The 26,531-nt window shown below is 44.6% G+C and overlaps 4 protein-coding genes across 10 annotated transcripts; 2 read left to right on the forward strand and 2 right to left on the reverse strand.

The window, feature by feature from the left end:
* The first annotated feature begins 46 nt into the window (after nt 1-46).
* Nucleotides 47-7,296, forward strand: LOC105287623 (centrosomal protein of 104 kDa). 5 transcript variants are annotated; one of them, XM_011353263.3, is made up of 15 exons: nt 51-326; nt 1,652-1,816; nt 2,205-2,416; nt 2,544-2,942; nt 3,000-3,213; nt 3,323-3,470; nt 3,552-3,678; nt 3,737-3,963; nt 4,195-4,464; nt 4,650-4,881; nt 5,249-5,430; nt 5,507-5,652; nt 5,804-5,905; nt 6,006-6,131; nt 6,645-7,296. In XM_011353263.3, exons 1-15 carry the CDS (start codon nt 287-289, stop codon nt 6,716-6,718), a joined length of 2,664 nt encoding a protein of 887 aa, XP_011351565.1. In that variant the 5' UTR covers nt 51-286; the 3' UTR covers nt 6,719-7,296. The 5 variants fall into 5 exon arrangements, with proteins under 5 accessions (XP_011351570.1, XP_011351565.1, XP_011351567.1 ...); XM_011353265.3 differs by having other exon boundaries at nt 52-326; nt 4,668-4,881; XM_011353264.3 differs by having other exon boundaries at nt 52-326; nt 3,015-3,213.
* Nucleotides 7,297-7,348: 52 nt separating this feature from the next.
* Nucleotides 7,349-10,860, reverse strand: LOC105287624 (tRNA (cytosine(34)-C(5))-methyltransferase). Its single transcript, XM_011353269.2, has 11 exons — nt 10,648-10,860; nt 10,038-10,517; nt 9,871-9,955; nt 9,637-9,799; nt 9,457-9,564; nt 9,187-9,374; nt 8,969-9,113; nt 8,548-8,889; nt 8,086-8,453; nt 7,831-7,998; nt 7,349-7,740 (listed from the first exon to the last, which is right to left on the reverse strand). The coding sequence occupies exons 1-11, from the start codon at nt 10,711-10,713 to the stop codon at nt 7,568-7,570; spliced, it is 2,286 nt and encodes a 761-aa protein (XP_011351571.1). The 5' UTR covers nt 10,714-10,860; the 3' UTR covers nt 7,349-7,567.
* A 103-nt stretch (nt 10,861-10,963) lies between these two features.
* On the reverse strand, nt 10,964-17,683 carry LOC105287621 (vacuolar protein sorting-associated protein 35). 3 transcript variants are annotated; one of them, XM_026969788.1, is made up of 13 exons: nt 16,449-17,683; nt 15,954-16,116; nt 14,509-14,707; nt 14,263-14,386; nt 13,990-14,185; nt 13,725-13,919; nt 13,565-13,648; nt 13,255-13,491; nt 12,881-13,029; nt 12,329-12,815; nt 11,831-12,250; nt 11,613-11,756; nt 10,964-11,516 (listed from the first exon to the last, which is right to left on the reverse strand). In XM_026969788.1, exons 1-13 carry the CDS (start codon nt 17,390-17,392, stop codon nt 11,337-11,339), a joined length of 3,522 nt encoding a protein of 1,173 aa, XP_026825589.1. In that variant the 5' UTR covers nt 17,393-17,683; the 3' UTR covers nt 10,964-11,336. The 3 variants fall into 3 exon arrangements, with proteins under 3 accessions (XP_026825589.1, XP_011351564.1, XP_011351563.1); XM_011353262.2 differs by lacking the exons at nt 15,954-16,116; nt 16,449-17,683 and adding an exon at nt 15,361-15,465; XM_011353261.3 differs by lacking the exons at nt 15,954-16,116; nt 16,449-17,683 and adding an exon at nt 15,361-15,443 and having other exon boundaries at nt 14,509-14,728.
* Nucleotides 17,684-17,735: 52 nt separating this feature from the next.
* LOC105287620 (multidrug resistance-associated protein 7) lies at nt 17,736-25,053 on the forward strand. The gene is made up of 17 exons (XM_011353260.2): nt 17,736-17,890; nt 18,431-18,569; nt 18,675-19,424; nt 19,643-19,900; nt 19,975-20,245; nt 20,322-20,545; nt 20,618-20,855; nt 20,941-21,209; nt 21,291-21,509; nt 21,571-21,782; nt 21,895-22,750; nt 22,827-23,053; nt 23,151-23,657; nt 23,733-23,924; nt 24,025-24,268; nt 24,374-24,513; nt 24,625-25,053. Exons 2-17 carry the CDS (start codon nt 18,432-18,434, stop codon nt 24,740-24,742), a joined length of 4,863 nt encoding a protein of 1,620 aa, XP_011351562.1. The 5' UTR covers nt 17,736-17,890; nt 18,431; the 3' UTR covers nt 24,743-25,053.
* The last annotated feature ends 1,478 nt before the right edge of the window (nt 25,054-26,531 follow it).

Here is a 26,531-nt window from a genome sequence, read left to right on the forward strand (position 1 = left end):
GCAGGAAAATCCTTCAACCCGTCAGCGGAAACGGAGACGGCGTTCCCAGCACGAAGCCAGTTCTGTCGCAAGCTTCGCCGCGGCCGGATGGCCAGTGGGGTGACCTGCGCGCCGGGGTGAAACTTGCAAGCTCCCCCTTTATCGAGCTTGCAGATGGCTGTGCCTTTTAGATTTTGACGTGTCCCTCCGTTCCTTCTGGCTCGCTCACTCGTGCGCTTTTCGTAGTTTAACATTTCGGTCGCTTAGTCGCTCGTCTTGACAATCGTCGCCCTCAGCAGCCCTCAATATGCCCAGGAAAGTCGGATTCAACGTCGTCTACGCCACGAGTAAGGCGGCCACATTTGTGAAATAAATTGCAAGCTAACCTCGGGCGGTGATCGGAAAAGGACTGGAATTGCTTGGATATGAATTTCGTTTTAGTGAAATTAAGTGGATCTAATAATTCAGTCAAAAAAAGTGTCACCGGCCTATGTCGATAATCCAAGTAGTGCGAGAACTGCTTAACGTGGGGTGTTATTATGAGCAAGAATATCACGATCGCAATTTATGGCTGGTTTCGTAAAGATTAGCTTTAAAGAAAACTAGGATTTAATTAATATTTTTAGAATACTTTGGATGCTTGAAATATTTGATCAATATCTTGGAAACGGTTATACACAAAATCAAAATTTTTCAAAATTTCCCTCTCAGTACGCTCTGAAATGTACCCTGTGCGGCTCAGGTCTGTGTGGTCCTCAATTTACTCCAGTCTCGATGGCACGCCGCAATTTCGCCAGGACCGCCACGTTTCAATGCACCTTTCTCTCTCTCTCCTTCACGTCACATATTCGGATACATTGATTTTTCCGCAATCCTTCTATTAGACAGCACGTGTCTCGCGAATCTGGCAGATATGAATAATTTGTGTCGGATGCAAAAAATGGTCTTTAAAAAAAATTTCTCAACGATGTTGCAAGCACAGAGTGATACGAATTCGGTACGACCGTGAAACGTATATTCCGTTAACTATTTATATAGTCATAAGTCGCGCAGAAAACTGCTGCATCGCGTGACGCTATTGCGTTGCTTCTCTTGAAAGACATATTTTGAAAGTCTAAGGAACAAACGCATTAACATTGCGGACGGATATACTTCTGCCGGAAACCGGCAATCATAAATGCTAAAAACACGACTGAAAACAGGTTGTGATAAAAACACGAATGAAAACAGACTGTAATAAAAGAAAAGCTCGAGGAAGCTATCAATATAGTAATATCCAGCACCATGCAACTGTGTATCAATAATTAAGTAACGTAAAGTACAGCAAGAAACTCCGCACGAGCATGCTCGATCGACACTCAACTCTCGATTGATATTATAATGGAATGCTTGCAAATAAATATTTGGTTTTATTATCATAAAATAATAAAACTACGTACATATAAAGCAATTATATATTATTGTTAATCTTATAAGAATAATTTTTGCTTCAGTTTAACATTTAAGCAGCGGTTGAGAGAAAACGATAAAAAAATATGCGTACTTAAAAGTAAAATATAATGGCCAATTGCTCTGAAATATAATATAATAAAATATAATAATTTTATACATATTGCCATCTTGTGATAAAATCATTAAGACTCTTAAATACATCTTGAAATCCACTTTCAAGGCGAGGAAGACAGACACTCGTCGCTAGAACTCAACGTTCACGGACCGACAGTGAGGGGTTGGCAGAGTGCAAGAAACTGTACGTATCCTCAGGAACTCATTCTACGTCTTCATAGTCCCACGAAGCTTACAAGAATACAAGTCCTCGCACATCAGTATCTCATTCGTAAGTCTTAAAACATAATCCGCTATTTGTGCGTACCGCGATTAAATTTATCTTTCGAAAAATGGAGGAAAATAACGTTAAACGGAAAGCAGTTTTCCCTCTCGACGTGATTAAAGTCGTTCATTGCCCGTTAAAACGACGTTCCGGTTGAAAAGCAATTTGCTGACAATGAAAATCGAATTAACGAGCCTGCTTTCCGTGATTCCCGAGGCTACATCATCCCCTTCTTTCTCTCGCGTCTCTTCCTCCTCATTCCGCCGGAAATCACGCAGAAATTGCTAACCGGCAAAAGAGAATCGTGCCAGCTTTCGATACAACCGGATTACAGCCGAATGGAAATTTTCACCGTGAATTTTTCGCATGAAACACGAATGTACTTTGATCGCAGCCGAGAAATTGGAGATCTGGACGACGAGAGAGGAAAATGCATCCACTTCGACAGACTTCAGTTACTTGGGCTACATCACGCTGTCCGACAACGCGTCGACCCTTTACAAGAGCAGGGAGTTGAAAAGCGTGGCTCTTCCGGAGACAGAAGCGTTGTCGCTGGAGCTCAGGCTGCACAAACCGCACACTAACGCGCACAACACTTATTGTCAGGTATGACGAACGTGAACTGTTGATAACAAAATTTTTAAATAAAAAATTTGTTAATTTAAAATAAGCTAGAGATAGCTAAAATTATGCAAATTTCGAGGCAAAGAATTCTAAAATTATTTTTTCTCAGGTTGGTCTCATCGCCATAAATATACTTGGCGAACCGTATGGTCAAGAAATGTCCGGACAAGGTGATGCTCCGTACAATCCGCACTATACCTCGCCTTACGACGATCTGGCGTTCGAGATGTACGTCGATCGAGAAGTGGCCAAAATCATTAGACAGATGGAGGCGAAGAAGCTGCTGGCCGTGGAAGAGGAGAGATTCGAGTACGCGTCCAAGTTGAAGGTGGCAATGGAGAACCTGAAAAAGGCGGGCGAACGCCTGGGCAAATACGAGCTGGAGAAGAAGTACGCGATAGCCCTCGAGGACTACGACAAAGCCAAGGCTAAAAAGGCTCAAGCTCAGCAATACAGGCAGCAGGTCTACCAGTCGCTGGAAATACACAATCTACTCGAGATTCACGGGGTGAGCAGAGCGCGGTGACGAAAAGTCGATGTTAATCTATCAAATTTGTTAATCCAGAAATTATTGATGCAGCCAGTAGAGAAGAACAACCTGTCGGAAGACAAAGAGTCGACGTCTGACACGTGTACCTCAAATGCAGTGGCGTTGCCCGATGACGTGACGTCACCCCCGAGACTGGTCATTCCGCCGAACCGCGATGGTGCCTTGTCGCCCACTGGTCCCGCACATCAGCCACCAGTATCGCCATTACGTCAGAAGACTAACAGTCCTGGTACGATTGGAGAGTAATTAAAGAAGGCGCGACCACTCTAACACGATCTCAATTTTTAGAATTTACATAATTTCATGTAACAATGATATCTTTGTGATATTTCCTCCAGAGGTAACCGACAATGCCACTAACGGTATCCTCGAGAGGCAGAGCAACTGCAACAAGGGGTCCCTCAGGCGGAAAACTAAATCGGCGGGCCCAGCTCTTCGCTCAAGCTACGAAGCTTACGAGGAGAGGACCATCCCCGCTCTCAGACAGTAAGAAATCCTCGCATCGAGGAAACACCGTTGTAGTCATCGAAACATGATATGTAAAAGTTCACCGACATTCATTTTCAGTTCGCACACGAACGAGTTTACGAGGGAATGCCACTTGGACAATGCAGAGACGAAAGTCACTTCGAAACTCAACGATCGGGAGAAGAAACAGGCCGCTTTGCCCATCGCGGTCTTCGGAATGGACATGGTAATGAAATCGTTGAAACATTACTTAAAGGCGAATTACAACGATTGCGTGCACGCAGGTGGAGAAGTTCTACTCGAAGCAGTTCACGGACAAGGAAGAAGGACTGCTGCAACTGAAGGAGGAGCTGAAGACCTTCGATCAGCAGGTGTCGAAACATTCCCCGAATAAAACAGCCAGGGCAGCTATTCTGCTGTTGCACAGGGCGCTCAGGGACAAGGTCTTCAGCGTGTACAGCTTGGCCGCGCAGCTCATCAGGCTCTTCTTCTCCGAGTTCGCCGCGGACAGGTAAGCTCATCTTCTTAACACATTCGCAGCCGGTGATTCTGACGCGAGAGCCTTAGCTGGACGCCGCCTACAATTTCCAAGCGTCCATAGCTGAACGCTTTGTACTATAGATAGCTATAGATTTTAAAACGACGTAGAACTACGTCGCCAATGCGTAATGCGTGATGAATAAAAAAATATGTTGCCGTTTCCATCCAACTCCAACTTTTCATTTAACGACAAATCCTCCAGGGTGTCTTCGGCGGAGATAGCCAGAAGCGTCGAGCGCCTGCTGCCGGAACTCCTGACGAAATCCGGAGACACCTCGCCAAGGATACACAACATGGCAGTGCACACGATTCTGAGCATGGCAGATTGCAAGTGCGTGCGGGAGTTGCACATTATCCCGGTGCACCTGACCAGACCAGTGAACAGCAGCACGCATCAGAGGCAGGCGCTAAGCCAACTGGAGATGGTGGAGCAGCTGATACTGAGCCACGGCATCTCCACCGAGAAACAAAGGTGATTCTGAACGATATCTTCAGAGTGCACGCACGAGAACGACTCGCATGAGAATTACCAGACGTTTTGAGGAAACGGGGACCTCTGCCATCGAAGCGCGGTCTTTCCCTGCCCATCCAGTCGATCCGCAGAGGTCCTTCCTCAAGATCGACTCTGGATTATTAACACGCAATTACTCTGATAAGGTATTGTAATTGTTGTAGCGGACTGACGTGTCGGACGTTATCCGAATTAGGTTCTTCCGGTCTGCACCATTCGGCCGAGGCGGTGCGGAAGGTCTCCGAGAGGATCCTCGTGCTGGTGTACAAGGTGAACCCGCGGCTGGTGCGAAAGCAATTGCCACCTGACGACGACATAACACGACGGAATCTGCTGTATCGTCAGCTCTTCCACGAGTTTGATCGGATCGATCTTCAGGTAGGTGCATGGGCGTCCGCAGGATTTTTTCAGGGGGGAGGGGCATGATTCAAAATATTACTTCCAGAATTAAAATACTTATAATTTAAAATTTATACACTTTTTGGTAGTAAACCTTTTTGGTTGGTAATGCTTTCTCACCGCGACAAGGTAGATGCTGTAAGCGTGCGTTACGTTTGCAATCCGGCATCTTTTTTCTTTATTTCAAGGAAGAACAAATTTAATTGTTTGCTGATTCCAGGGGGGGGCAAATGCTCAGTCTTGCCTCCCCCTGTGAGCGTCCATGGGTAGGTGAACACACCTGATCGCATTAAACCTCACGTTGGCGATCTCGATCGCAAGTTCACGATCATGCAAACGATTGCAGAGAAAGAAGGAAGCCGAGTCCACCCATAAAGCGACAACGACCCCGACGCGAAATAAATCTACGGAAAATAATGTTGTTAATTCAACCAAGTCGCCCTCGAGGTCGAGTCCGGTCGTGAGCACCGGCAGTTCAACGAGTATCACGTCTCCGTCCGAGAACAGCACCGATTACAAGGGGGATAAGTAAGTGACCACGCGAATTAATTAATCAATCGCATTGTCAACGGGGAGTTATTCTGACGCTTGTCTCGTTTGTCAGAATGTGCATATTTTGCCTGTCGAAGGGTCAAGTATATTCGGAAGAGGGTCTGAACATACATTATTGGAGGACCTGTCCTATGTTAACGAAGTGCGAAGCGTGTAAGCAAGTCGTAGAAATTTCCTACTTGAATCTTCATTTATTAAGTAAGTATCACATTTAATACAATTCAGTTACATTTAATATTGGGGAAAAAATATTTAAAAAATATGTGCGAGACGAAAGTAATGATTTTTTTACACACAACTCGCATTTCTTAAATTTTACATCTTATATTTTATGAATGTTTCTTTACAGATGAATGCGACATGAGAAGTAATTACGTAAAATGCGATACGTGTAAACAGGCGGTGCATGAGAATGCATTCGAGACTCACGCACAAGATAAGAAGTGCACAAGTATGCGAACGCATTGCCTCATTATTCCGATATCACTTACGATATAATTAGCATAATTATTTAAATACCTGGAAAATTTAACTCTTTATTCTAATTTTAGAACCCATCGAGGGATACGAGCGTTGTCCCCTCTGTTCGGCTTTGGTGAATCAAAATAAGTGGAGGGAACATCTCATGGGAGAACATCCGTGTATAAATAATCCACGAAGCAAGGGTGGAAAAAATTGTAAGTCTTAATAAACCTGTAATTTAAAAAGAGAGCAATTATTTAAGCCAGTCATGATTAATATAAAATGATGCTTCTGCTCCGGTTAATGAAAATATGAGGTATTCATTAGACGTCGAGTGGCTTTATACTACACGAAGCGCGTTACGCGAGTCTCAGATTTGTGCGTCGCGGAACAGGAATTAACAGGAGCACAAGAGGTGACCGGAGGTCGCACGAAGTAATGACATGAAGTTAGCTGTTCAATTTGGATTTCATTTAAATTTCAATTTAAATTTAAATTGAGTTTTAACTAAGAAGATTCTAACTAAAATGACAAATGTCGCCAGCGATTTGGGAGTAGCGTGAATCTTAAAGTGCGGTTTCGTTCCGGATACACCGGAATATTGTACAATAATTATCATATATATTGTAAAACAAGCTTTTGTAATATAACCATTCGCGGTATATTCTCGTTATAAAAAGCAAGCATATCGACACAATTCATTCTAAAACTTATCTCTATGATTCCAGGTTCGAAATCGCAGTCTACTAACTCGCAAAATCTCAGCGGCAAATTAACGTCGCCGACAGGCAGGGATTACTAGCATCAGGCGTCAACCTCGCAGCCGACGGAGGGACCCGACGAAACTTAGGAGGATTTTGATTTAATTTATTTTATAGTTTATATATATGTTACGAGCTGTCCAGCGTTTTTCATGTTTGTACCTATATTTAAATGATTTTTATAGCAGAACCCGTCCTTTATTCGTAGCGGCCCATGTTGCGAGTATTTTTAATCGTAAGTTGGGGCAAGAGATCCTAGCATTTAAGGAGAAATGAAAAATAGGCGATACGCTGTCGAGCGAGTTCGTATGGTGACAGAAGGAGGCACGAGATATTGTTAACAAGAGTTGTCCACTCTCTCTATCGTTATCGTATTGATACTAGGGCATTTGCGAGGGGGGCTACATCAATTATTAAAAGTAGTGATGTCAAATGCGTTGCGGGAGCATCAGTCATTTGAAGATTAACGATTCCTCTGCATCCGGCCACGTTTGTAACGGAGTTTGTACTATACTACGGCGAGATGCGTAAGATAGACATTAAGGAATGCTCCTCTTCATCGCTCAAAAACGATATTAAGCAACGCATGTAATTTCATAAAATAGTTACTTCTCATAGAGAATGGGCAGTAAAAATGATCATTTTATCATCCTTCCACTGTCAATGTTTTTATCCTAAAAAAAACGATCGTGTTCTTTATTCAAGTTGATGGTAGTACAATTTATCAACACAATGATATTACCAATATCAATGCTTAATCTTCTAGATCGGATAAGATCTAAATCCCGATAAATAAAAAATATAATTTAAGTATTACACTCGTAGCGCACAGTAAGCATAACGTGGATCAGAGTTTAAAAAAAGTTACAAAATCTCAGGATTTTGTATGATTACGTCGTGATGTCCGAGTTCGTTGTTTCGACCGTTGCTTCCGCGTCGTCAAACTTTTCTACGCCGTCGCCGTTCTCCACCGCGGCTTTCTCCGGGTCCTGAATTTCGTTGTCGTCGTTGTTCGCGTCCTCGGCTAATGCGGCCGCGCGATTTTCCTCGAACTTGTTTTTCTCTGCAGCAGAATATCACGTAGCGTGAGTAAACGACCGTGTCCTCCCGCGATACGATACGAGGTACGATACCGTATTTACGTTCCACCTACCAAATTTAGAGCAATCCGCGCCCAGAAGTCGCAGATAGTGAATCGCGTCGCAAGTAGGCACGTACGCCCTGAGAGACATTATACCTCTCCACCCCACCAGCTGGAGATCCAGCGGGTTTAGATTGTCAGTCTTCTCTTCTTTGTATAACAGTATACAACTTCCGATCGCTTAAATGAAATATATTTTTCAAGCAACACTTGTGCATATTGTATGTATGTATGTAAGGCTAAACATCATTATTCACTAGCATTTACCGAAATCCTTCAGGCGTTCCTGGGTATCTGGACTGAGTTTCACGATTTCAGGTGGCGTGTGCGGATCGTCGTTCTGCAGGAGCATTATCAAGTCCTCCTTCGACACCAGGACCTTCCTACTGTCGCTCACGTAGTGCAAGATACTCTGCATTCCCTCCTGAGCGAGCCTAAAGGCGCACTTCATGTTCCTATTGTCGCACCGCACGAAAGTCTTGACGCCGGTGTTGATCATTTTGACTTTGTCCACGTTAGACGTTACTAAATCACGAATCGCCGGTGACGTGAAGTAGATATTCTTCTTCTTTCCCTCGTGACATCTTACCAGCAGACATCGCGGGTTCAAGTCGTTGCTTATGCCGTAGAAGTCTCTGAAAGCACGTTGGCCAACATGAAAACAATTTACTTAAACAAATATTTATATAAGAAATAATGGTGAATTAAGCAGTGAAAGGGAAAGCTCACTTGATAGACTGCCATACATCTTCCGTTTCATCCTTGAAGAAGACGAACGGGTCCTCCCTGTAACCGGCGATCCTTCTCCGCTTCCTTTGTGACTCGCGCAATTTATTCTCCTCTTCTAACGTTCTTTTCTTGCTCTCCGAAAGCCTCGCGTCTCGTGCAGTTTCGTCCTCAAGCCTCGGTCCGTCTTCAAGTTTTGCTTCGTCTTCCTTCTCGTTGTCACCTGAACTCTGGACACTCTGACTTAACGCAGAAGCTTCGCTTTCCCACGGCAGCGACTTGACCTTTTCCAGCACAGCGACGAAGAAGCCGCCGGTATCTTGATGATGCGGCAATATCCTCATGCTACAATACAATTGACGAATGAGAACACAGTTTAGTTTAGGTATGATGCAACGCGTCAGCTGATTCGCTCTGTATTTACCAGCGCTCGAGATGAAACTTGGAAGCTTCCTGTGCGTTCGGAGGGAACATCTTCGGCCTTACTTGCGTCTGCCACTGCTCCGGAACGTCGTCCCACGTGTCGTAGTGTTGCAAATTTTTCGACGCCGGTTTCCAGTGCGCGACACCTGTGTGCAAAATATGATGTTTTATGGAAATCTTGTCGGAACGTTCGACATATCGCTCTTCTTCGAAACTAACCAGGATCGCATATCAATCCCGGTACCAAATCCCTGCAGTCAATCAGCTGTACGGAGTCCCCGGTCTCGCAGAGAAGCCTGTGAAGCACTGCTTCATTCTCGATGGGATTTAACGAACACGTGGAGTATACCATCCTCCCGCCAACCGCCAGCATTTCCAAGCCACGCTTCGCTATTCTGTACTGGATTCTTTAAAAGAAAGTGAAAATTAATATTTCCCTTACATCATTATTTGATACATAAAACTTAAAACAGATCACACTGTTCGTACCCATGCAGATTACTGCCATTAGCAGGGCTCCATTTGCACCATATGTCTGGATTCTTTCGCATAGTACCGTCGCCACTGCATGGAACGTCCGCGAGGATCCTGTCGAATCTATCAGAAAACAAAAGGTCAACCGGAAAATTCTTGACGAGAAGGCAATCAGGATGACGTCGAGCTACCTACTTTAATATGCCTTTTGTACCATCCGGTTTCGTGATCGTGAAGTTCGGCATAATCGACGAGTCGTGGTTCGTGATAAGAATGTTCGGGCTGTTGAGCCTCTTCGCTTGGTGCACCAACATGTAGCAGCGATTGTTGTCGAGATCGTTGGCTATCACGAAACCCTCTGGAATTGAATTTGAATATCGGAGTACGCGCGATGGATGTTTCTTGCGGCACTTTTAATTTGTAACCTACCTGGTGGAATGTTTCCCTCGTCCGCGTGTATCATTTCTATGAGTTGCGCCGTCTTCGAGCCCGGTGCCGCACACATATCGAGAACCTGCGAAATTTACTGCATGCTTTACTCCGTCGAAATTTTCTGCCTTATAGAATAGAGTCCGACGGGGCTTCAAGGGGAGTACCTTGTGCGAAGGTTTCACATCCAGGACTAAAGGAGGAACCATACTGACTACCTCCTGCCTGCTGATGCTGCCGTTATTCGTTTCGGCGATGAGGAAATTGTGCAGCCTGAAATAAGCTTCCGAACGCCTGATGTCCTTTCTAGTTAACTGCAGCTGCCAAGCCAGCTCCTCCGGATAAAAGGGCAAGCTGTGTAATATCTGCTTGGATTCGCTGGAATCTTCCTTATCGCTATCTAGATTCGCATTCAAGATCTCTTTAAAGAAGTCGCTCTTGATTATCTCCAGCAGAGCCTTAGCTTCAGCCTTCGAACCGGTAATACGGAAAGCAACCGGCAAGTTAGTCCTCATAGTGCTGAGAAACGCGTCCCAACGATCCTCCGGCACTATCCCTTGCGTTTTGTAATAATGCTCAAAGTCCTTGTTCTCCCTGACAATATCCGCATAGCTTCTTTGAGATGGATTATTCCATTCATCTTTTTTCTAGAGAAAAAGAGTAATGATACTTGAAAGCTGTACAGATATATAACATAAAAACCTAAACTGCAGGATAACCTGTCGTAAATATAACCTCTCGTAACACTCGCATCTTTCATTTAGTGAAAAATTGTACCTTCTGCTTCTCGCGACGCTTCTCGGCGAAGTTCTTTTTTGGTTTATTCTTCCGCCCTTTGCCCATTTGTCCTAAAAATACGTACTTTTAGCTAGTGTAAACTAATAATCGTGCACGATGCAATTGGCACGTGCCTCGACGTCCTGCGTGCCCGTCAGAATTCGGAAATCGTGGATTATCAGGGCTGTTATCTTGTACGATGTGCAACAGATGACGCTACCGGTACCGTTTAGTATCTAGCTAGTATATCTTTTTTAAATAATTATTTTGAGAGCTGATTTATGCATTTTTTAACAAAAATAAATTACCAGATTTATATATAGTAAATTTTAATTAAAACAAATATACATACAATTCTATTAATTATTATATGTACGCCATTATTACATCATTAACAAATAATCTCGTGTAGGCAACTCGATATTTAAACATCCAATCTACAAACTGAGAAATAATCCCAGAAATATTCATCAGTTGCAACAACAATCATGATTAATGATCCGAAATCAGTAGTTCGCACGCGTCGTTCATCGCCGTGCCATAATATTTTCTACAATTAAAAAAGTGCAGAATAAAAATCAACTTTCATCAGGATCGACGTTAATCGATGTTGCCGCAACCAGCCAAAATATTGTCCATATTCTAGAAATTCTTTATATACAAAATTACAGTGTGCCGCTTTCGCGCCGTTAAAGGACTAGGCCTTGATAAGAAAGTCCATCAGAATCCGGCGACTCCATTCTATTCCTCAAGTGTTCCAACGTGTTCGCTAAGTGCTTCTGTATCTGCTCCGTCTCCTCGCTGGCTTCTAGATTGGGAAGCTCCTCCCGTATCTTCGCGATCACCTGGTTCAGTATCAGCACGGTCACCTGAAAACGGGAAAGGAGAAAAGAAATGAAAAAAAAAGAAATTCAGACGAGATTAAATCGGAAAATTAAATTATGTTACTCCGTAATCGGACTCACGGCTGTGTTTCCCTTCTCGTAGAAGTAAATGTAATGGTTCAGCAGCTCCACGTACAGCTGCACCTGCACCGACGTGTCCATGCACTGGCTCGCTATTCTGATGCCTTTCTTCAAGCAGTCCAACACTTTGCCACCTTCCTGCATCTGGAATTGTACGTTTCTCATGATTTCTCTTCTCACACGGCGTGAAAGTCGACGGGCGAGGTTTAAGGACGTACCTCTTTCCCGGCCGTGGCCAAGGATTTCCCCGACCAGAATATGTGCGAGCAAGTAGCGACTCCTCGACACTGGTCGGGCTTCCTCAACAACTTGCTGGCGTATAGGGCGCACTGATTCCGCACCGGCTCCGCATTCTCCTCGCCGAAGCAGCTCATTTGCTCAAACGTGGCGATGATCAGGGTGATCGCGGCGAGCTGCGCCTTCGAGTCGCTAATCTCGTCCTCGTATATCGAGAACGCCTGGCTCATGAATTCGTAAGCAACCATCTCGAAGTTGTCGAAGCGGATCTCGCCGATCGCGATCGCGCCCTGCAGGAACAGCCTTAGCGGCAGCTCGGCAAGCTCGGCCTTCATCAGCGCGGTGATGGTCGTGTGACAGAACTGGAAAATCTTTTGACACTTCTTTTGCCACATCTCGTCCTGTGAAATCAGAAGAGAAGCTTTCGGTCATCTTATTCGACAATCTTGTCTACACACTCTAGAAAAGTCTACACACACCTGGTCTTTCAGCGCTTTGTACGTAAAGGCCAGCTGATAACTTTGGAAAACGATGGGCGGTAAGGTGTACTTTATCCTCTTGTTACCGCCAGTGCTGAAGTGCTTCCTCGCAGCGCTCAGTATCATGTACTGCTGATCCGGCGTTTCCGATTTGAAGTGATGTATCAGCCTGCCGAGCAGTCCCTGCTCCTCCGCGAAATCTTCGGGATCCTCCTCTATGTTGGGTTGATCCGGCTGGTCCTGCACTAAGGGGGACACCATAGAGAGCACCGCGTCTACCTGCTCCTGCGCCGGTATCAACGTTTCGTTCTCCAGAATGTTCGTTATTATATAAATGGCGAGCGACTTTCTGCCCTCGTAATCGAAATAATCCAACAGTGGCGCGTAGTGCTCGAGCTTTAGTACGATTAATATGTTTTTGTAATTGTCCACAGGGATTTTCATTAATCTCACTAACTCTCTCGAGACGGCACTGTTGTACTCGAGTCTGAAAGAGAAACGAATGTTAATGTGTACGATGTATATTAAAATTACGTTAATTTATGTGCTCACTTGTCGACATTCTGCTTCTGGAATATTTGAACTGTCGTGAACAGAACTTTATCTACGTAATCCACTCGATCGGGGTAGCATTTGTGCGCTAAGTTTATGAGGGCTACTTGGAGGGACACGATATCTTCAGGCGGCATGTCTTGCCTCGTCTGTAACAGAGAATTTTACATAAATTTAATATAAAAATCTAGATATAATCAAGTCTCGTGCGACAGGAAAGTTTTTCGCGTCATTCTCAGACTTAAACTAGATAAAGTAAGGAATTCTCTGGTATCGAAGATCATGGAGTAATTCAGGCATCGTGTAGTATCCAAATCATCATCGAATGACTACTCTCACATGTGTTTAATAAAGAAAATCTCTATAACAAATACCTGAATAATAGTTGCGATTTGATCACTGAACACGTCGAAGAGCTTGACGTCCTGTGGAATTCCCGGCACTTGACTGGGGCTACCCGGACCTCCTACACCGTCGGACCGTTGGCTGAAAGCTGCCAGTCGATCAATTAACGATATAATTATATTTTTAACATTCACTCCGTTCTGTAACTCCGCGCAGGACTTCAGAAATGCGTTTAACGTTTGCAGGTGGAACTCGTCTGGGAAAACCTGTGGCCAGATACGTTGACGTTAGTACTCGCCCTTTGCTTGAATAAAAAAATAACATCTTCAAGGAACGTACTTGTATTATACACTCCATGAGATATTCCTGCGCGATTGCGTCTCTGCAGCTGACCACTTGCTCCAAGATCCCCGGCAACACGAGCTACGAACAGTAGTTTTCGTGGTAACGCTCGAGACAAACCTGGCGGATTAGAATGAAGGAATCGCAATAAGTGTACCTTCTTGTATTTATCTAACGTTACAGATTCCAGCTGACTGAGCCGCACGAGATTCGTTCCCACTAGAATTCTAAGCTCCTCTCTCTCCCTCTCCCTCCTCTCCCTATCCCTGCTGTGACCCTGATGCTGCATGCGTACCCATAACTTATTCATCTCTGCAAAATTCATCAGAACAAAATCTATGCTGTCACGAACCTGAAAATGAAGTTTCGGGTGTAATGATGCGTTGCGTACGGATAATTTCGCGTGACTACGTGATACGTACGGTTCCGTCCTCGTCGTCGCCCTCGGCAACGTCCGGTAAGATGTTCCTCGTGCATTGCAACAGATAATTTCTCAGGAAGAGACCGCGCAGGGGATGCTGCACACCCCTGCACATCTCCACGAGGTCTCGCAGTAAATCCCTCTTTAATCCCGGGGTAGTTTTGATGTAAACCAAACCGACGGTGATCAGCAAGTAGCTGCAACATTGATCAGATTATTGCACTTTTTTCATTCAGAAAACTGCATCGCAAGGTCATCACGCTGCGACACGCACAGCCTGGGCACGATATTGCCGACATACTGCACCAGCTCGTAGAGATCCGTGACTTTCCTCCCTTTTTGAAATTCATCCAGCAGGTAAAGCTCCAAGTGCCGCAGTTCATCAGTGATTGCCATGTCTAATGATCGTCATAAGAAATATTTACAAGCACGCATCACGCAAAGCCAGTGTTTGCAGATTAATTCTCGGATTAACTGAAATTTAAGTTTCCGACTAAAATTATATTATTGATAAGGATACACAATTCGTAGTAGCTCTTTGGACTGAGAAGCGAAGTTCTGAGCTCGCCCAGCATGGTAGAGGCGTGTTTCAGCGCGTCCATCAGCTTGGACTTGTCCAGGCAGTGCTTCATCTGGAATGCCTGAACTTTTACGACGCCGATCGCATCCTCCAACAGCTTCTCTTGCTCCTCCATCCCCGTTATGGCAGGCGTCATTGGCTGCGAGAAAAACAGAGATACCTACCAGGAACACCGGGTAGTACCAGATAAGCCGTCTAATACAAGCATGCACTACAGATGCTTAAGCTGGGAATTACATCAATCGGGAATACAAAACAAGCAATAATCTGCTCGTTAATTCAGAACAGACACTGAGAAGCAAATGTGACCCTTGAAGCAGCACTATTTAACAATGCTTATTCCAGTGCTATTTGTGTGATACATTTGCACATATACACGTCTACAACTAATTGTATGACGGCACTTTAAATTGCACTAAAATCTGATTATTTATTAAAAAATAATTCTTTTAATCAAAAAGGTCGCGCCTACAGAAAGGTTATATTCGAGTTTACGTGATAAAATTTTAATGAAATTATATGAATCATGCTTTGTACTTTTTGCGATTTATATAAATTCCAAGTTTTTCTTGAACTAAAAAAATGAGCATGATATTTCCACCGTTGTCCTCAGAAGATCTGCACGAAACAATTTTCCAGCCTCTCGTGACAGATAACCTTCACGACGCCGCAGGCTAATTTCCCATGCGATAATTAGCGCGATACGGCGTCGAGCCCAGGGGAAAATACTCATTCACGCCAGCGAAACAGCGAAACTGCGAAACATGCCTCCCAGATTTGCTCAATTCTTACCATCTTTTTGAAAAATCGACACAATTATTCGTCGCAACTCGGACACTCTGACAAGACACCCAGATACGCCCGACTCCGCCAGAGTTCCGACAAACAACCGCTCATTGGCGCGCCGAGCACACACTTGTACGATGTGCCATGTGTCTAATCAGAAGATAAATCGCCCTGTGATAAGAACGCCATGAGACTGTCTCTTTAATCTTTCAAATTTTTATGTTTTATAATTTGAATATTAACTAATTAAATTTTCATACCTCCAATGTAGTTTATAATGTAGATTTTGTACTTCTAATGTAGACCAATACTGGTCCACCCACACTATGATATGCGCAGTATGAAAAGTACAATTTGTAAAAGTTTGAAAAATTAAAGAAGATCAATGCAACTGTGTGAAAAATGTAATAAATATAAGACATCTGTTTTGTGGATAAAAATATTTATTGCTATTCAATATGCATAAATGCAGGGCTAACTCTCATTATCCATAGAATGTGGATTTGTAGGAGTCTGCTCCTAATGGATAAATAATCTTCTGTGAATCAATGCCATTAACAGCGAGGCAATTGAAAAATATGTGTGAAATATTATGTAACCTTCAGTGTTCTCATATATACATCCAGCTCATCCTCAGACTCGCTTTCATTCTGCTCGTTACAAGGAAGAACGGTTTCAGGTTCTTCAGAATCGAAGTACTTCTCTTCCTCGTCTCGATTTCTCAATTCCACGTTATCATAAGTCTCATTGTCGTCCACAGTGCTGGAAAACAAATAAAGAAAATGTATAAACGGTTACAATTAAATGCCTGAAAAACGTTTTAGAATTTTTATCTCGTTATGCAATCCAGATATTTAAAGTAACAGTCCACTTATCATGCATCTTCTATAATTATTATTAAAACAACATGCACACATGTAGACATCTTAAATTTTAGTTCACTGTAAAAGACATTTAATGCAAACGTGTTAATATCAGTATTAATTTACGCTTTTCATGAAATATTTCCACATGTACACGTGAGAGACGCATAACTCGCATGAACCGGACTTCCATATAGTACTTTACAACATTGATTAGCACAATAAATATACCTATAATCGAAATCTCTATCTTTACCATCCAGGAAACTCTGATACATGTTCGTAACGAATTCTTGCCTAAATAACTGTATCTCTTGGCTCGAAATCATTTGCTGCACCTTACTACTCTGTATTTTCTTATCCTTACAACGAGAGGATTCATCTAAAGTCCCCCAGTGTTCATGAACCTGTTTATCAGAGTTCGTTGTGTCGGACGCAACATTGTCTCTGCTATCATTAGCATCACCACAATCGTCATTCTCATCATCATCCTCATCCGAGTCATTTTCCTCCAGAGCTTCGTCCTCCTCCTTCTGCTGAGATTTCAGCCGCTTCTCCAGCGTGTCCCTCTCGACAGTCTCCATAAGTATGTCCACGTAATTCGCGTTGCGTGTGTCGATGCTGTCCCTGGCCTTCTTCTCCTCGTCCGTCAGGTACTGGCCCACCAGGTGCTCGTACAGCAACGGGTTCCTCTTCATCATCTCGCACTCGCTGAAGTACTCGCCCTTCTCGATCAGCCGCTTCAGCGCCTCGTACCTCCTGTTCCTGACGTCGATGCGGCGCGTGGAGTTGTTGAAGTACCGCCGCAGCCGGTTCACGTGGTAGACCGTCTCGTAATCCTCGCTCCCGCCGAAGTGCTCGAGGTGCTCGGCTTTCAGGTGATGCCCGAACTTGGCCAGGAACGAGCACCGGCTCTTGCCCAGCAGCTTCCCGGCTATGGTGCGCTTCTCCTCGAACGTCAGCTCGGGCTCTCCTTTCTGCTGGCTCTTGAAGATCGCCTGGCTGCCAGCCACGTGATCCAGCAGCTCCTTCACGAGGTCATCGTGCATCATCTTCGACGTGGAAATGTCCAGGGCGCGCTCTTCCCTGCCATTCTCGTTCTCGTCACGCGGGGCGGCTTTCGCCTCCAGGATCATGTTCTCCTTCGTGGCACGAGGCTCCTCCGCCTCGCTCATCAGGAAGTGGATTCAAACGCAGGAAACTGCACGAACCGGACGCAAACGGACGGTTCGCGCGGTATTAGACACACTCGTGTCCCACGCCTCGCTCGGTACAATCTTGGACTTAACCTATACGGTACGGCAAGGGACGCACTTTTTTGTTCACGTTATCGCCCGCGTTCATTGTTCGGCGCAATATTATTATGCCAGCAGCGTCATTTAGGCGTTGTTACCGGCGATAAAGGAGATAAACGTGAGATAAAGCAGCGCGGCTCTTTGTCGGCGCGCACGACGTCGAGACGCAAAAATTCGGCTGGCGATCAGCTGTTGCGCGCGATCGCGTCAGTCTGCCATGCGTCATTGCAAAGGGAAATCTAACCTGTGAGCACGCTCGCCGAGATGACAGTGCGACGGCAAAATGTAACGCGCACGAGAGGAGGTCGGAATAAATAGCGTGCAGTGCTCATTAAATACCGTGTGCCTCGATACTTATGGAAATTAGCTGATCAGCAGGTACGTCTCGGCGCGCGATCCCTCCAATTTGCGTTGTTTGCTTAGCATCACATTAAGCCCCCTTATCTGTCTATAATTGATTATCAATCAGCTAATCAACTCGTGATATCGTTTCGCAGCTCCCGATGGTGGTTTCGATAATTTTCTTATTTAAAGGCTCCGATTTGTTTAATAATTAATTTACGCGGCTGCATTGTTGAGAATGTGCGCGCGTAAAGACGTGACGTGAGAGAATCTGAAAACTGTGTAATAATCTGGTGATTAAAGAAAATAATAAGTCATGCTTTATCACGTGTATTATCCACTTTGTTCACACGGCGTTTGTTTTCTTCGATCCACTTTGCGAAGATCCTTCGAATTCATGAAAATATATCATGTAACAAAAAATGTATTGTTGCTATATTCTAATCAGGCATTATTTATATGTTCGACGCGATTGCTTCGCGTTGCTCCAACGGTATTTGTTTAACCTATCGAAGGCAGAGTTCCTCGATTGTGAGTTAATAATTAATTAAATAAAATAATTGCAATGTTGCGCAGCATGGCAGAGACTTGGCTGGATGACGTGGGAAGGTGGCAGTGGAACTGGACGGTGTTGTGCGGACATCCTGGTGGTATTAATCCGTTGAATCGCGAGACACATGACCTGGACGTCTGCTTCCAGCAGCTCTGGCTTCAGGTAACGCGATGAATCTCGTCCCGCGCCGGGTCTCCAGCCGCGGAATGAATGGATGAACGTAATCTGTCACCAGACTCTCACGAAATCCATTTTTCAATTTTCCAGACACCAGTATTAGCCCTGATAGCTATCACTTCTGCGTACTACTGCGGCAAGAGAAACGGCCTCTCGTCCCGGCAACAACGCGTGTACAACTCTATAAACATAAGAATCCTAATCACCATATGCCTCGCGATACTGCCTATCGTGAGAGCCTACATCATCCTGACTAACACCACTATTTCTCAGCACAACGGAGTGCAAGAGTACAGTACGCCAGTGCCGGGCGAATCACAGACTTCTCTTCGCAGCAACGCCAACTCATCCTTGTATGAGACAAACATCATAAGCAGGATACGCGACGGACTCGACAGCACTGTCAGACAGCTCGCCAAGGCAGTCCTGTCGCCGGGGGACGTTAGAGACACGACTACTGCTTCACCGTATACCGAGAATTATGAGCTGACGATCGCGGAAGTCACGAATCAATCCACTTCAGCCAAACCGGTGGACTATCTCGTGGCCGCTACCGAGGGCCTGGCATGGGTCGTGCATCTCTGCTACCTGCTGAGCCTGAAGCGTGGTCGTAATACCAATCCGCGGGGCTCGGTGCTGATACGCGCGCTGATATTCCTCCTGATTGTCGTCTCGGTGCTGCTACTACGCAGCCACGTCAATAATAGGCCGAGAGACGATGTTTTGCCGAATTTATCGCTGGGTTTCAGCATCAGCGTAGTAACTTTCCTGATACTGTATACCATAACACTGATACCGGGCCCCGGCGGTTCGGAGCGCGTGTCATCGCGAAATGTCACGGTGAGAATTTTTTCCGGCAGCTGCTGTTATCGCGGAGTCGTCTAGCGAAAAAAGCTCTTTCCTTCTAATCAAGGCGCTGGTGGCCTTGCGCTACTATTAGCTCGGAGTCTTCAAGCGCGGCGTTATCGTTTACTCGGTGCCTCATGATATCTAGAATCATCGGATTATCAAGTAAACGGAGATACCGCGGATCAACGAACACATGCGTGTGTTTGCAGGCTGGAGAACGCACCGCGTTACTGAGCAGCCCCACTTCCTCATACGTACAATTCCCGGAGGAGCAGGATCCAACCTACCTCGGGATTGCTATGGAGGACGCGAGCGTCATCTCCAAGCTCCTGTTCCACTGGGTGACGCCGTTGATGCAGAAAGGCGTCAAGGGACTGTTAAATCATTCTGATGACTTGTTCGACCTGCCCGATCAGATCAGCACCAACACGATCGGTCATACGATTGACAAACACTTGCATAAAACGGTAACGGACGATAATCCACAATTATTTTCTCGAGAATGTTTATGGCAATAATAATATCGACAACGATGTCGCAGCCTGCGAGCAACGGAATCGAGAGCAATGCGGAAACACCCCTGCGTACGGACGTGAAAGTGATCACGAAAAAAACGACACTGTTATATCTGCTGCATCAATGTTTCGGCTGGGAATTCTACGCGGTTGGAATACTGAAATTCATCTCGGATTGCAGTGGATTTATGGGACCGATGTTACTGAACAAGTTAATCGGTTTTATCGAGGATAAAAAAGAGCCGATCTCGTATGGATACCTATACGCGTCTCTGATGATACTCAGTGCTATAATCGGTAAAAATCGTACTCGACTTCGACATTGCTTAAACATCGCAGCATAAAATACGGAAGTAACAATAAAATTTTACAGGTGCGTTTTGCAATACTCACTTTACGTTCTGGATGTCCGTCGTGGGTTTGAAGATACGTACCGCAATCGTCACTTTAGTCTACCGAAAAACACTACATTCTTCTAATATCGATTTAAATCAGAATTTTAATTACGGTGAAATCGTCAATTTCATGAGCACCGACAGCGATCGATTGGTCAATAGCTGTCCCAGTTTCCACACGTTTTGGAGCATACCGTTTCAGGTAATCGCACGATGACAGCATGAATCTGTATCTTCCTCGAGCAAGGAAAGCTAAGCATTTATATTTTTTCAGTTATTCGTGACGCTGTATCTGCTGCACCAGCAAATCGGAGCCTCGTTCTTAGCTGGCGTTGCGTTTTCGATAATACTTATACCAATTAATAAAATCATAGCGAGTAAAATCGGCAAGCTCAGCATTAAACTGATGGAATATAAAGATCAGAGAGTCAGATTAGTAGGAGAAACATTGCGTGGGATAACTACGATTAAAGTTAACGTTTGGGAGGAGCACTTCTTAAGAAACATCTTGAGTCAGTGTGCTTTAACACAAATAATTAATAAGTAAGACAATTTTATACTTGAGCATATTTGTTCAAATACATTTTTCTTTGTCAGAGCTAAGAGAGAGCGAAGTGAAATATCTACGCAGTAGGAAATATCTGGACGCTCTTTGCGTCTACTTCTGGGCGACCACGCCTGTGATCATTGCGATATTAACGTTCGGGACGTACGTACTGCTCGGGAATGAACTGGATGCCAAAACAGTGTTCACCAGTATGGCGTTGTTGAACATGTTAATAGGACCGTTAAACGCGTTTCCATGGGTTCTAAACGGTCTCACGGAAGCATGGGTATCTCTCAAGAGAATTCAAAGGATGATGGACGTACGTAAAGTGAAATTATGATTCGGCGTAAATTCCAATTCTCTCGCACTTGAATATTCAATTTTTACTTCGTTAATTCAGCTGCCGGACATGGACTCATCGTTGTATTATACGGATATTACTCCCGACGTTGATTTATTGCTGCAAAGCGTAACGTTGACTGTGAACCGTCCAAAGAGTAACGATGCAAGTCCGAAAACCGCAATCACTCCGACCTCCAGCACCGAAATGAAGAAAAGCGTTACTTTCGAGGACGACGACGTTTTTGCTTTGCATAATATTAATTTATCCGTACAGAAGGTAAGTCTCCAAAATCTTACGACGCTTTTTTCGAATGTAAAACGAATATTCTTTTCTACAGGGACAACTAATTGGTGTTATGGGCATGATTGGCAGCGGAAAATCTCTGCTGTTAGATGGCATCTTGGCGGAAATCACGAAAACTAGCGGAATCATAGCGGTGAACGACGATCACAAAGGTTTCGGATACGTGAAGCAAAGTCCCTGGCTGCAACGCGGCACAATTCGCGAAAATATCCTGTTCGGAAAACCGTACGATCACAATAAGTACAAGTAGGTATCAAATGTTCCGAAAATGGCGCCAGTGTGCATTAAGTTTCCATATTTCTAATTCGATATTAATTAATAATAATTTCAATTCGATATTTGATTTATTACGATACAGGAGCATCTTGAAAGCTTGCGCTCTCACGTCTGACTTAAATTCGCTACCGAACAAAGACCTGACAGCGGTTGGCGAGGCCGGGAACACCCTGAGCGGCGGTCAGAAGACGCGGATTTCCCTCGCACGCGCCGTGTACGCGGATAAAGACATCTACTTGCTGGACGACATATTAGCGACGCTGGACATCAAAGTAGCAAAACACGTTTTCCAGCACGTGATCCTCGGCTTGCTGCGAAACAAGACGAGAATACTGTGCACGCATCAGACCCAGTATTTGGTACACGCGGATCTCGTCATCGAGATGTCCAAGGGGAAGATCGTCAATCAGGGAAAACCGAGCGATGTGCTGCCCGATCTGGAAGACTACCTCCTGTCGTCCGAATCACACGAGTCGAACTTAGACGTCACGTCCGTGAAACTGGTGCCCAACGAGTTCAGTCGCTCGGAAACGAACGAGATGGATCCATTGCTGGATAAGGAAGCGACTGAAAAAGGCACGGTGCAGCTTTCGGTATACACGTGCTACGTGAACACTGTGGGACGGTACCTGGCGATCTCGATATTGCTCGCCATGATCCTCATGCAGAGCTCGAGAAACATCACGGATCTCTGGTTATCGTTCTGGGTGACTCATGCTAACGCCACCGCCAACTCAACCGACATGTCAGGACTCGGAAGGCTGCAATTCTACGACAACAATTCCGGCCCGCGTGATACGAAGTATTATCTAACGATTTACAGTTTGCTGGCTGTGTTAAACTCGGTCTTCACTTTGATCAGAGCCTTCATCTTCGCGTACGGCGGCGTGCAAGCGGCTATTATGATGCACAAGCAACTACTGAGGATAATCATGCGGGTAAGTACGGGCAAACATAGCGCAGATGGTTAATTTTTCATTGTAAAATTTAATCATGAAGATATTCCTCTTTCAGGCAAAAACAATCTTCTTCGACACGCAACCGCTCGGCAGGATAATAAATAGATTCTCGTCCGACGTATACACGATCGATGACTCTCTACCCTTCATCGCCAACATTTTACTAGCAAATCTGTTCGGTTTGATCGCAAGCGTCATAGTCACGGCTTATGGCTTGCCATGGATTTTCCTGGTATTAGCACCGCTTGTCCCGATCTATCATTGGATACAAAATCATTACAGGTAAGGTCGTTTCACAGATTTATATAAATATATGAATAAAAAAGAGGATATTTTTTCGTTAAAGAAATACATCTTCTAATTTTCCATTATTTTTCAGACTAACGTCGAGAGAAGTGAAACGACTGTCCAGCATCACGCTGTCTCCCTTGTACGCTCATTTTAGCGAGACTCTGAGTGGACTGACGAGCATCAGAGCGTTTCGCACAGTACCTCGTTTCCAACAAGAGAACGAATTGCTACTGGAAGCCAGCCAGAAGACGCAATTCTCTTCCATAGCCGCCAGTCAGTGGCTAGCATTGAGGCTGCAATTTATCGGTGTCACTCTTCTGGCTGGTGTCAGCATCATGGCAGTACTGCAACATCAGTACAACATAGCCGATCCTGGTCTGATCGGTCTAGCGATCACGTACGCCCTGTCCGTAACTGGATTGCTATCCGGGGTGGTGAACTCCTTTACGGAGACTGAGCGGGAAATGATCGCGGTGGAGCGAGTCAAACAGTATTTAGATAACGTGCCAACGGAGAACGCGATGGGCGACAATCCGCCTTACGCGTGGCCTAGTCAGGGTGTCGTAGAATTTAAAGAAGTCGTTTTAAAATATAGGTAAAATCTCGCAAATTTCTAGCATGCCTGCTGTACGCTCGTAGCAGTCTCACACATCTCGTCTGACATTCACAGGGATCACCTGGTACCGTCATTGAAGGACGTGACGTTCATGACGCGACCGGCGGAAAAGATAGGCGTCGTCGGTCGCACTGGTGCCGGCAAGAGCTCGTTGTTAGCCTCGCTGTTCAGATTAACAGAAATCTCATCGGGCAGCATACTAATCGACAACGTGAACGTTCAAATGTTACAGATGAAAGCGCTGAGGTAAGCGCTCGTTCGGCGCGATGACAAGTCGAGTAACGAGCCGCGCACCAGGGGATAATTGCACGTCGATGACTAACTCGAGATAAAAAAATCGTTCTAGATCCCGCATGGCTATTATACCTCAGAATCCGTTTCTCTTCTCGGGCACCATTCGCGAGAACGTGGATCCGCTGAACCAGTACACCGACATGCATATATACAAGGCCCTCGAGAAGTGTAAGGTGCATTCTTTAGTCTATCGATTGGGCGGCTTGGGAGCGGTATTGGACGAAGGTGGCAGCAATCTCAGCGCCGGCCAGAGACAATTGTTCTGCTTAGTCAGGGCTGTGCTGCATAATGCCAAGGTACCTCTCTCTCTCTTTTTCTCTCTCTCTTTTTCTCTCATTCCCAGCGCCATTCGGAGAGAATGATCACTCGCCGATAACTTGATACTCATTTATCGCCGGCAGGTCGTTTGCATCGACGAGGCCACCGCGAATGTAGACCAAGAGACTGATAAGTTTATTCAGGCGACAATCAAGTCTTCCTTCCAAAGCGCGACGGTCATCACCATCGCTCATAGGATAAGGACGATTATGCACTGTGATAGGTATTTTATTGTCTAGACAATGCTCAGTCAATAAATCTCCTTGCAGAGAGACTTGATCGATTCTGCATGTTTAGTTTGCTGACTCTCGAAAATATCGTCTTGTCTGCGTAGAGTCCTAGTGATGGGAGACGGAGAGGTGCTGGAATTCGACGAGCCAAATTTATTGATTCAGAACGCCGATTCCTACTTCTACCACCTGGCCAGCCAAGAATTTTCAGAACAAGAGTGATCGAGGGCACGAGATGTGATTTGAAAAATCTATTATTTTCCTATGGAAAGTACGACAGGATTATATTTTATTTTAACAATAAGCTAAGTGAGTGAGAGAACGAGAGAAAAACAGACGTCACGTCTACCAAAGTGAATACCTTTTCTATTTGCGAGATTGTATCGTTAATATAATTATTGTTAATGTATTGTATATTATTGTTATACACGCCATAAACATTGCTAATAATGAGTAACTAATATGTTTGTGAAGAATTTCACTTAGAAGGTCCATTTATATTTTGTATACGAATAAACTTTCAACGAACGTGATGCCGTTTCGATTGATTCTACACACTTCTCGTGAAAAATTTCATCTGACAATGGCGATTCCCCGAAGAAATCTACAGCCGCTACATAATAGCGAAAGTATTTGAGATATATTACTCCTCGCAACGAATGCATTGCTGATTCGAGCTCCACTCGGACCGCATCCAAGGAACGCCGCCGGCGTGATTTATATCATAATTAGGAATGCGAGCGCCCGCAGTTAAAGGCGAGCGTTTTGCAATACCATTTGCGAAGCCAATTAACGCTCGGTAGCGTGTTTGCACGTGTATTGCAAACCACGTGCGTGCCTCCATTTATCTCCGGCTACACGCTACGTACTACACGCGAGAAGCGTAGATGTGTCCCGAGCATTCAGCCATTCGACGTTTTCTCGTCCTGTGTCATGATTGCGGGACGGCGGAAACTAATGAGTTGTAGCCCCAGCTAATTTGCCCCCCCTCCGTTTTTTTTAATTGCCCGGCATTTAGCGGGAGACGCTGCATTGGCGAAGATGAGAGAGGCTACACGTGAGAGTGCATTCACGTATTCCCTCCAAGTAAATCGCGGGAATGCAAGAGGAGGCACGAGCTGCTGTCTGGGCTGGAAAACAAGCACGATTCACGGCGCAAATGACGTCGTTCAATTTGCACGATCGGTCGGTTCTCCGTGGCTTTCCGGGACGCGAGGAACTCGTCGAAGGGATCGAAGCTTAGCCCCACTCGAGAGCCGTTGAGGGAGTTATTGGAAAAATCACGAATTTTGGATTTTTATCGAAAGAAATCAAAGCGAACTGCATTTCGCAGGATTCGAGGTATTACACGGGATATTACACATTTGACGTTAATTTTAGCTTAATTGGTTTAGCTTCAGCCTGTTAATTAAAGTCACGACATTTTCGTAATATTCTGTATTATACATTGTAAGTATAATATAGTATAATTATAATTTTGTTTAAATATTAATTTATTCGGGCAACAGAACAAGCTAGGCTCGTAATCAGTGATTTGAGCGTATCTACGAGCCTGACTTGTGAAACGGTACCTATGTTGCGTCAATTCTTCTATGTATATAATAGCAAATTTGTTGAAATGGACTCTATGTAATCTAATGTTATCTAAATTGAAATGTCCTCTCATTTATATTAATTTATATTAACCGATAGGTTTTGAAAATTTAATTGTATAATTTCATGCAGTTGAATCTTACTCGTTTGAATGACATGGATAGCGCACCTTGTCGGGTCAGTAAAGTTGGCAGCCCATTTTTTAGAAACCCTTTTTTTTCTTAGCGTTCCTACTTCTTTAAGAAGAGTTCTAGAGTTCTAGCATAAAAAAGCAAGAGTTCTGCTTTATATCGCAAAATAATTAGAAAATAAAAAATGAGCTTCCAGCTTCACGGAGAAGCCCACATAACGAAAATCGATTTTCAACCAGTATTTTGAATAGATCTCGATTAATACTAGAGTTCCTGATAGTTCCCCT

The sequence above is a fragment of the Ooceraea biroi genome, chromosome 5 (assembly GCF_003672135.1).
Source record: "Ooceraea biroi isolate clonal line C1 chromosome 5, Obir_v5.4, whole genome shotgun sequence".
Classification (NCBI taxonomy): Eukaryota; Metazoa; Arthropoda; class Insecta; order Hymenoptera; family Formicidae; genus Ooceraea; species Ooceraea biroi.

Coding starts and splice junctions, on each gene's coding strand:
- LOC105287621 (XM_026969788.1), bottom strand. CDS start 17,392: ATGAGCGAGGCGGAGGAGCCTCGTGCCACGAAGGAGAACATGATCCTG. Junction 13,920..13,989: donor GCGACGACGAGGACGGAACC/GTACGTATCACG, acceptor CTTCATTTTCAG/GTTCGTGACAGCATAGATTT. Junction 13,649..13,724: donor CGTTAGATAAATACAAGAAG/GTACACTTATTG, acceptor TACTGTTCGTAG/CTCGTGTTGCCGGGGATCTT.
- LOC105287623 (XM_011353263.3), top strand. CDS start 287: ATGCCCAGGAAAGTCGGATTCAACGTCGTCTACGCCACGA. Junction 3,964..4,194: donor TCCGAGTTCGCCGCGGACAG/GTAAGCTCATCT, acceptor CAAATCCTCCAG/GGTGTCTTCGGCGGAGATAG. Junction 5,431..5,506: donor ACCGATTACAAGGGGGATAA/GTAAGTGACCAC, acceptor CTCGTTTGTCAG/AATGTGCATATTTTGCCTGT.
- LOC105287624 (XM_011353269.2), bottom strand. CDS start 10,713: ATGGGCAAAGGGCGGAAGAATAAACCAAAAAAGAACTTCGCCGAGAAG. Junction 9,956..10,037: donor ATGTGAAACCTTCGCACAAG/GTACTCCCCTTG, acceptor TAAATTTCGCAG/GTTCTCGATATGTGTGCGGC. Junction 7,741..7,830: donor CGCGGATTGCTCTAAATTTG/GTAGGTGGAACG, acceptor ATTCTGCTGCAG/AGAAAAACAAGTTCGAGGAA.
- LOC105287620 (XM_011353260.2), top strand. CDS start 18,432: ATGGCAGAGACTTGGCTGGATGACGTGGGAAGGTGGCAGTGGAACTGG. Junction 19,901..19,974: donor ACAAACACTTGCATAAAACG/GTAACGGACGAT, acceptor ACGATGTCGCAG/CCTGCGAGCAACGGAATCGA. Junction 20,246..20,321: donor GATACTCAGTGCTATAATCG/GTAAAAATCGTA, acceptor AAAATTTTACAG/GTGCGTTTTGCAATACTCAC.